Genomic DNA, 9,901 nt, shown 5'->3' on the forward strand with positions numbered 1-9,901 from the left:
TTGTTAGTTGTTTCCTTGCTGTGCAGAAGTTTTTTTTTATTTTGATGTAGTGTCAATAGTTTATTTTTGCTTTTGCTCCTCTTGCCTCAGGAGATATATCTAGAAAGTCTTTGTTACGGCCAGTGTCAGAAATGGCTGCCTCTTATCTCTTCTAAAATTTTTGTAGTTTCAGGTCTCACATTTAGGGCCTTAATCCAGCTGGAGTTACTTTTTGTGTATGGTATAAGAAAGTGATCCAATTTTTTTAAATCTTTTTTTTAAAGATTTTATTTATTCATGAGAGACAGAGAGAGAGAAAGAGGGGAAGAGAGAGACGCAGGCTCCCCATGGAGCAGGGAGCCTGATGCAGAATTTGATCGCAGGACCCCAGGATCATGCTCTGAGCCAAAGGCAAACACGTAACTAGCTGAGCCACCCATGCACCCGAAAGTGGTCCAGTTTCATTCTTTTGCATGTAGCTGTCCAGTTTTCCCAACACCATCTGTTGAAGAGACGGTCTTTTTCCCATTACATATTCTTGCCTCCTTTGTCAAAGATTAATTGACCACATAAGTGTGGCTGTATTTCTGGGCTTTCTATTCTGTTCCACTGATCTATGTGTCTTTTTGTGCCAGTACCATACTGTTTTGATCACTACAGCTTTGTAATGTATCTTGGAAGTCTGGAATTGTGATACATCTAGTCTTTTCTTTTTCAAGATTGCTTTGGCTCTTCAGGGTCTTTCATGGTTCTGTACAAATTTTAGGGTTGTTTGTTCTAGCTCTGTGGAAAAATACTGTTGGCATTTTCACAAGGATTGCATTAAATCTGTAAATTGTTTTGGGTAGGTATCCCTTTGATTATTTGGAAAACCTCGTAAATAGGGGAAAGAAAAACTGAACATCTTTTTTTTTTAAGATTTTTTAAATTTATTTGACAGAGAGATCACAAGTAGGCAGAGAGGCAGGCAGAGAGAGAAGGGGAAGCAGGCTCCCCACTGAGCAGAGAGCTGGACGCAGGGCTCAATCCCAGGACCCTGAGATCATGACCCACGCTGAAGGCAGAGGCTTAACGCACTGAGCCACCCACGTGTCCCCAAAACTGAACATCTTTGCTTTATGTGTGTCATTTGTATCTATCACACCCACTTTCCAAACATCACTTATAGTCGATGCTTATTCTTATGGTTTCTTTAAATATTATCTTTGTTCCTTCTCACTTAAGTTTGGCCAACTTTATTCTTAGAGCCCTCTGCCACTGTCTGTGGGCAGTTGAACATATAAGTGATACAGAGCAAAGTACTACTACTGTTTCTAATGCCAGAGTGGTGTCCTGGTGCCACCCTGGGATCAGGACAGAAGGTAATGGATGGTTTGTTCCTGTCACAACTTTTCAGACGTGTTTATTGAGGGAGTAGCGGCGAATCTGAATTCCTCTGTTATTTTTCTTTATATTCTAGGTAGATGTTGATGCACAGTCTTTGAATTCCAATGACGTTTTTGTCTTGAAACTGCGACAAAACAATGGCTACATCTGGATAGGAAAAGGTGCCAGCCAGGAGGAGGAGAGAGGAGCAGAGTATGTGGCAAGTGTCCTCAAATGCAAAACCACAAAGATTCAGGAAGGCGAGGAACCAGGTGTGTACTGTGGGATCAAGGACACTAGCCAGGACTTGTATTTGGTATAATTGCTAATCATGTAATTTTAAAACTTTTTCATAAACAGGACTTTTGTAACAATTATAGGGCATTACAGATCCTTCCCTTAGTTGCAAAAGTGGGTGATGGGACCTGCTATATTTAAGTAATTTCTTAACATTAAAGTCAAGATGAAATAATATCATTAGTTAATGTAAAGGCAAGACCATCTCTGGGCTCCTGGAAGTGTATTGGCTAACTCATTGTGTTTTTCACAGAAGAGTTTTGGGATTCCCTTGGAGGGAGAAAACACTACCAGACTTCTCCACTGCTAGAAACCCAGGCTGAAGATCATCCACCTCGGCTTTACGGCTGCTCTAACAAAACTGGACGATTCATCGTGAGTGTCTTACAAAACATGGGGGTAGAACCGAAGAATATTGGGAGAGGCGTTCTCATGGGGCTCTAACACTTTTCAGCCATGTCAGTGCTCTGATTCTCAGTTTTAGCTTGCTTATCTGCAAACAGGTGATCATCTTACCTCTACAAAAGTTCATTTTAAGAGTCAATGACATAATGGATGTGAAAGCATAGGAACACCGTAAAGTACTACATAAATCAAGCTGCTTTTAAAAATGTCAACTACTTGGCACCTGTGTCAGCATGAGACTGTAGCTCTATGAATATGCATATGGTTGGATTTACTAATTTAATAATTTGACACTTTCTGTGGGAAACCGTGGTGGTTTCTGATCAAACTGTGTCAGTTTTACACTTCAATGTCCTAGGGAATAAAAAGTTTCACCATGTTGACTGACTAGAAATATTATGAAAACATTATGATCATTGGGCAGAATCATAGAAAGCTACATATGCACCTGCAAATTGAGTGAAATCAGCAAGAAGGTTTTATTTTATAGTCATTCACAGGCTTTGAATTGTAGACATTTCAAAGTATCTGGTGTACAAGACTGATTTTATATCAGGCTCTAAAATATCCTGGGGTGCAGCCCCTCATCTCAGTTGAAGCGTAAAAATTCTGTTTTCTCTGTTTGACATGCTAGGTTTTTGAGTAAATATTTTGCTTAAAGAACAGACTTCTTTCTTATATAAAATTTGATACAAAGATTTGGTCACCATGTCCTGGTGAATACAAGCTTTATTTTTCAACACATACACATGAATTGTCTAAATCATTCCCCAGCTACATTGCTTGCTAGAAATAAAATGCTTTGAGGAAGAAAATGCTCATGTTCAAACCACACTTGAAGATTATTAGAGATTTGACCTAAAACTTGAAGGTTTAAATTAAAGATTCAAATTGTGATAAATATTTGGTTGTTGGGCACCACATTGCTCACCGACTTTCTAGGAAATCCTTGTATTTTAAAAACTTGCCAGAAAAAAATCTGTTATTTTACTCTTTTGACTGTTGATTTGATATGGCATCTAATCAACTTTTTTCAATTAATGCTTCTGTAATTTCTTATTAGTATTATTTGTTATTATTGCTATAAATAACATGCTTGTCTCCAATGAAGATGTATTTTACAAAAATAATACCTAGGCTTTGTTCTCAATCAGGTTTAAAAAAATCTGTTTTTTTTAACAGGTTTAAAAAAATATGTTTTTGTCATGAACATATTTAAGGGAAATATACTTTTCCTCTACACCTACTCATTTTCTTTTTTGATATTTGGAACTCCGACTATTCCCTTCACAATTTAAGGAAAAGAAATGTGACTGGCAAGTATTTGATCTAGTTATCATCATCAAAAAGCAGGCCTTAGACCTATAGATTCACATAAGACAGCAGAGCCTGTGGGTTAAAAGCATAGGTTTTGGAACCAATCTGCCTGTGCAATATCACTTACTTGGTGATATTACTTACTAGCTGTGACCTTGGGCTGGTTCCTTACCCTCTCTGTGCTGTAGTGTTCTCACCAGTAAAATGGGGATAATCCTAGTACCCACTTCAGAGAGTTGTGTGAATATTAAATTAATTGTTCATATAAAGGAGTTAGAACAGTGCCTGACATGGAGTGATATTTAAAGTTTTTGGTTTTTTTTTTAAGTCATTATGTGATTGATAAATATTCCATAAAAAAGATGATATAAACTAAGTTTTTGCCTTCTGTAAGTAGTTTTTGTCTGTTGTTTATATAACAGTTTCAAAATTTCATCAGATTACAATAAATATGTATTAAGGTCAGAAGGCTGCAGATTGCCTGGGACCAGGTTTACCCAGGCCTGGCCCAGCTGGAAGGTTCTCCTTTGGAGTACAGGTTGGATTCATGCCTGTTTTTCCCACAACTGAGCCCAGGAGCACAAGAGGGTCCTTGAAGAGTCACATTTGCTAATATGACATGGCCAAGGCCAAGACTATCTCCACTTACTTGACTGCACTACAGAGTCACACAGCAGAGGGAAGGAGTGAAGAGTTATGAACTATAGTCCCGTCTACCATACCTTCCTAAGGGTGAGGGGCTTCGTTATCCAGAATCCTTTAAAAATTTGGAACTTTGGATTAATATCTGCCCACTGGTAGTATGTGCATTAAACTAACCCTCCCTAGCAAACTTTAAAGTTAACTACAGAGAACATGATTTAACACATTTAAAATAATAATAATAATAAAACTTTGCATATGGAATAGCATTGTGTCAAAAATTGTTGATTTAGGCAGCGCCTGGGTGGCTCAGTCGGTTGGGCATCTGTCTTCAGCTCAGGTCATAGTCCTGGAGTCCTGGGGTCGAACCCCACATCAGGCTCTCTGCTCGGCAGGGAACCTGCTTCTTCCTCTCTCTCTGCCAGTCATTCCCCCTACTTGGGCTCTCTTTCTCTCTCTGTCAAATAAATAAATAAAATCTTAAAAAAAAAAAAAGAACTGTTGATTTAGAAAGTGACCAGACCTATTGATTTTATTATAATAATCTTGACCTACAAAATAAAAGACAACTGAATACTTAGACCATAAACTCAAATGTCTTTAGGGACTAGGAAGGCAACGGAGATCTCTGAAGCAGCTTGTCACAAGGGACTGGCAGTAGAACTGTGGTCAAATGGACTATAGATTCCCTGATGCATTCAGGTGTCATGTTTGTCGTAAGAACTGTGCTTCCCAGATCAGATTCCGTCAGCTTGTGAGAGACGATTAAACAAACAAATAATTACCTAAATATTTATTACCCAGAAAGAACAAAAAAATGACTACCAAGCTTTATTTTTATGGTGCTTTAAAATAATACAATGCATTGGTACCCTAGTATTAGAAAAATTATTGCTTTACTCTTTGATCCTAAGGCTTTTTCAAACATTTCAGATTGAAGAGGTTCCAGGAGAGTTCACCCAGGATGATTTAGCAGAAGATGATGTCATGTTACTAGATGCTTGGGAACAGGTAAAACCGTATTTGGTGTGTATTTGGGAGCTGGCAAAACTGGCTTTGAAAAATGGCAAGTCTAATAATAAATGGACTTGTGGGTTTAGGCTGCATTTTAGAAAGACTCAACACAGTTTGGCAAAAAATAAAACTGATACCTGTTGCAAATTATTTCCAAATGTGGAAAAAATTCCATGCTACCGTCTGGGGCTGTGTAGTTTTAGGCATAAAAGTTCCATTTTTCATTCATGTGTAAAATTCATTCACTCCTCATTTCTTAATGCATTCATCCATTCATTTAAGTAGCAAATGCATTAGTGGGTACAATGCCTTGGGCGTACAGTACCATGGCAAAGTCAAAGATTTAGAGTTTTTCTTAAAATCTAACAAGGAGTCACCATAGGGGACCTTTCCCCTGGGGAAGAAACAGACGCAGAAGAGTTGTGACTCTATACAGAAAATATGTTGCTGTTATGTGTGGCTTTATTTAGGAGGAAATGAATGGGGATTTGGCATGCCGTATCTGATAGTTGGGGTTTTGTTGTTGTTGTTGTTTAGCCTTTGTGTAAACTGATAATAATAGAAGGGAAAATAGATATATTAGGAACTAAAATGTATGGAACAACTATGATACCTGCATCTGAATTAGGCCTACTCTTAGAGTCAACACCAGTAAGTAAAGACTTCTAGCTCTGTTCTTAATTGTTAAAATCATTTGGTTATATTATCCCTTAGCTTCTTGGTCTAGAATTAACATATTAGAATTTGAAACCTAGTCACAGATTGTCCCCAGGTGAATGGATCACATATTTGTAGATATGAAATTTAAAACATCATGTCAATAAAAACATCTTTGTGTATTAAGAATTATAAAATAGGGGTGCTTGGGTGGTTCAGTGGGTTAAAGCCTCTGCCTTCAGCTCAGGTCATCATCCCAGGGTCCTGGGATCGAGCCCCGCATCGGGCTCTCTGCTCAGTGGGGCGCCTGCTTCTCCCTTTCTCTCTGCCTGCCTCTCTGCCTACTTGTGATCTCTGTCTGTCAAATAAATAAATAAAATCTTTTAAAAAGTAATAATAATCGGGACACCTGGGTGGCTCAGTTGGTTAGGCTGCTGCCTTCAGCTCAGGTCATGATCCCAGCGTCCTGGGATCGAGTCCCATATCAGGTTCCTTGCTCGGCGGGGAGCCTGCTTCTCCCTCTGCCTCTGCCTGCCACTCTGTCTACCCGTGCTTGCGCGCTCTCTCTCTCTCTGACAAATAAATAAATAAAATCTTTAAAAAAAAGTAATAATAATAAATCCTTTTAAAAGAAGAATCATAAAATAAGGAGCACATGGATGGCTCAGTTGGTTAAGTGTCTGCCTTTGGCTCAGGTCATGATCCCAGGGTCCTGCGATTGAGCAGCTGCACCTCTCCCTCCCGCCGCCCCCCAAATCAGGAATCCCTGCTCAGCGGGGAGCTGCTTCTGGCCCTCCCCAAGCTCTTGGGTATGCCTGCTCTCTCATGTGCCCTCTCTCTCTCTCAAATAAATAAACAAATAAAATATTTAAAAATAAATAAATGTAAGGTAATTCAAGAGAATGTTTCAGCGTTGAAGTTCACAACCTATGCATTTGACAAGAAGGATACATACAGAATATTTAATTATATCAGTTTTTAAAAAACCTAAAAAAATTTTTAAAACCTCAATATTTAAATACTAAACATTGTAGCACTTTTACCAATGTATTAGAAGATACAGTTTTAGGTGTACACTATAGGCTTAAGGCGGAGGCTTTGCAAGGGAGGCTGAGGTCCCTGCAGGAGAAAAATAATATGGGGATAATGACTGCCTTACATACATACCTTAAAGGGGCGGCTGCAGAAAACAGCCAATGTGTTGTTTTGAGCAAGTGTATGAACTAGAAAATACTATATAAACTGGAAATATCAGGATGTGAATTCTGGAGCCAAACTGGCTGGATATCAGTTTTGAGTATCTCCTAATAAATGCAAACATTGGGAAAGTGATGGACCACCTTCCCTGTACTTCCTTCTCCACGTTCCTAACTTGGGGGCTTGCTGTGAAGATGAAGTGAGCCATGCGTGAGAAGCTCTTGGTACAGGCATTGCACCGAGCCAGCACTCCCCAAACAGTACGTATTATTGTTGTTTCATTTTTCAGATTTTTATTTGGGTCGGCAAAGACGCCAATGAAGTTGAGAGGACAGAATCTCTGAAGTCTGGTAAGCGAGATCCCACGGACAATGATGGCATTTACCCTGAGTGCTTATTATGGCATTTATCCTGACTGCTCTTTTCACCACTTTCTTCAAAATCACATATTAAAACTGGGCAGAATCTAATAAGCTTTTGCTTTCTGAACTGAAGTGTAATGGAATTTTTTTGAACTGAAGTATTTCAGAATAAGAATAAGAAAAATGTTGTGTTACCTAATTTAGAACATGATTACATCAATTTATTCTGAAAACTTCAAATTCACTTTATTATAGAACTAGTAAAACCTCTAACTATGATAACCTAGATTTTTTAAAAAATTCTTTTTGAGTAATGCTGCTCTTTCTGGAACAATTTTTTTTTTAATTTTTGAAAAGTACAAGAATAATTATGCCATAAGGATAATTCTATAAAGTTTGAAATCTTTTTAGGCAATCATTAGACTCTCATGTGCAATCCATGGCAGAGGAGAGAAATCAATAAGGAATTGTTCATATGGAACGGTATTTGGCTCTTCAGGGCAATGAAAATTTGACTCATTATTTTTATTGGGAGACTTTTCACTCCATAGTTATTTTAGTTTAATCAAAACTAACTGACCCTATGAGCCAGCAATTGCTCTACTAGGTATTTATACAAAGGAAACATATATAGGGATTTGAAGGGGCATAACCACCTCAGTGTTTATAGCGACAATGTCCACAATAGCCAAACCGTGCAAAGAGACCGCGTGTCCGTCGACAGATGAATGGATAAAGGAGATGTGGGACATATATATGTATATATATGCATATATATAATAGAGTACTACTCAACCATCAAAAAAATGAAATCTTGCCGTTTGCAACAACATGAAGGGAGCTAGAGTGTATTCTGCTAAGTCAGAAGACTTAAGACTGAAATAAGTCAGTCAGAGAAATACAAATACCATATGATTTCAGTCATATGTGGAATTTAAGAAACAAAACAGATGAACACAGAAGAAAGGAAGGAAAAATAAAATAAGAGGAAAACAGAGAGGGAAGCAAACCATAAGAGACTCTTAACTATAAGGAACAAAGAGGGTTGCTGGAGGGGAGGTGGGTGGGGGGTGGGGTAACTGGCTGATGGGCATCAGGGAGGGCATTTGAAGTAATGGTACTGGGTGTTTAAATGCAATTGATGAATTCTACCTCTGGAACTAATAATACAGTATATGTTAATTAAACTGAATTTAAATAATTTTTTTTTTAAAAACAACTAACTGAATATGTTTATCTTTCAATTCTTTATAGCCAAAATGTATCTTGAGACAGACCCTTCTGGAAGAGACAAGAGAACACCAATAGTCATCGTAAAACAGGGCCATGAGCCACCCACATTTACAGGCTGGTTCCTGGGCTGGGATTCCAGAAGGTGGTAAACAGGTTTTTGTAGGAAAAAAAAAAAAAATTTTGGAGCCACTGTCCCATTGCTGTTTTGAGGAGAAGAAAGGTTTTTGTTTGTTTGACTTTAGAAAATTAACCTCAGCCCTATGACAATTTTTTAATGCCTTGTATTGGTTTGGAATTCTTTCTAAACTAGAATTTTCTTATGTCAGTATTTTAAAATAACCTAAAGTAAATTTTTGTTATGGACCAATATTAGCTCTGCTGAAAACTCATTTGTCTCTTTTTGTATGACCTTTTAAAAGTTTGAAAAACTATGCATAATCCAGAGGAGTTTATCAGGGAATTTTATAATTCAGGAAACTTTAGCCAAACTAGTTCTTTATATGCCAGAGACATAAGCCATAATGCCTTGGAGGTTATTCTCCTTTCCATGTGCTGTGTTCAAAAGAATTGTATATTTGCAATGAGGTTTAGGTTAAGATGGTTTAAATGTTTGTTATTTGCCTTCTTCAGTCAGTGTGACTCTGATACCATTCACTCCTAATTATCATCTTCTAAGAGTAACTTTACCATGTTTGCCTTTTTAAAAGCCTTTGAAATCACAGCTTTTTCATGACAAAATAATTATAGTCTCATCCAGTTAGATATATGTACTTGACAGTACATGTTTAATACCACAAAGGTTACGTACGAAAAAATTCATTAATGCTGTCTTTCATCATTAAAATGAATCTCTTTTGGAAAGGTTTTCTGTTGTGACATTTTATTTAAATATGACATGTGAGTTAATGACACAATTAGTTTTAAGGTTAAATACTTCTATGCATAAATAAATACGAATTTAATATTTCTTAATTCATCCTCATTAAGTAGTCAAAATTAAACAACTTTTCCAAGGTTACATAATTATGAAAGATTTTAAATATCAGTGCGTATGAAATCTGGGCCCTGTTAAAGATGAACAGTATTAAACATTTCAAGAGTTTATCTGAGCAAAAATCAATTTGTATTGGGCAGTGCCAAACTAAAAGCAGTTAGGAGCCTTCTACCAGCAGAAGTGCAGGGCAAGACTTTTCTAGAGAAAAATTAAAGCAAAGTAAGGAAATTTTTTTTTAAAGATTTTATTTATTTACTTGTCAGAGAGAGAGAAAGTGCAAGCAAGCACAAGCAGAGGGAGCAGCAGGCAGAGGGAGAAGTAGGCTCTCTGCTGCACAGAGAGCTGCATGCGGGACTCAGTCCCATGACCCTGGGATCACGACCTGAGCCGAAGGCAGATGCTTAAGTGACTGAGCCACCCAGGCATCCCAAAGTAAGGA

The 9,901-nt window shown here is 37.7% G+C and overlaps 1 protein-coding gene across 2 annotated transcripts in view; it reads left to right on the forward strand.

The window, feature by feature from the left end:
* The window catches only part of SCIN (scinderin), a 99,188-nt gene extending 89,617 nt beyond the window's left edge, over positions 1 to 9,571 (forward strand). Inside the window, exons 12-16 of one of the 2 annotated variants that reach the window (XM_080819077.1) lie at positions 1,439 to 1,616; positions 1,895 to 2,016; positions 4,939 to 5,016; positions 7,163 to 7,223; positions 8,490 to 9,331. In XM_080819077.1, the coding sequence (XP_080675203.1) occupies positions 1,439 to 1,616; positions 1,895 to 2,016; positions 4,939 to 5,016; positions 7,163 to 7,223; positions 8,490 to 8,617 (567 nt within the window). In that variant the 3' untranslated portion in view covers positions 8,618 to 9,331. Of the gene's footprint in view, positions 1 to 1,438; positions 1,617 to 1,894; positions 2,017 to 4,938; positions 5,017 to 7,162; positions 7,224 to 8,489 lie in introns of both variants that reach the window. The other variant, XM_080819076.1, reaches the window with a different exon arrangement.
* The last annotated feature ends 330 nt before the right edge of the window (positions 9,572 to 9,901 follow it).

The sequence above is a fragment of the Martes martes genome (genome assembly GCF_963455335.1).
Source record: "Martes martes genome assembly, chromosome: 11".
Lineage (NCBI taxonomy): Eukaryota > Metazoa > Chordata > Mammalia > Carnivora > Mustelidae > Martes > Martes martes.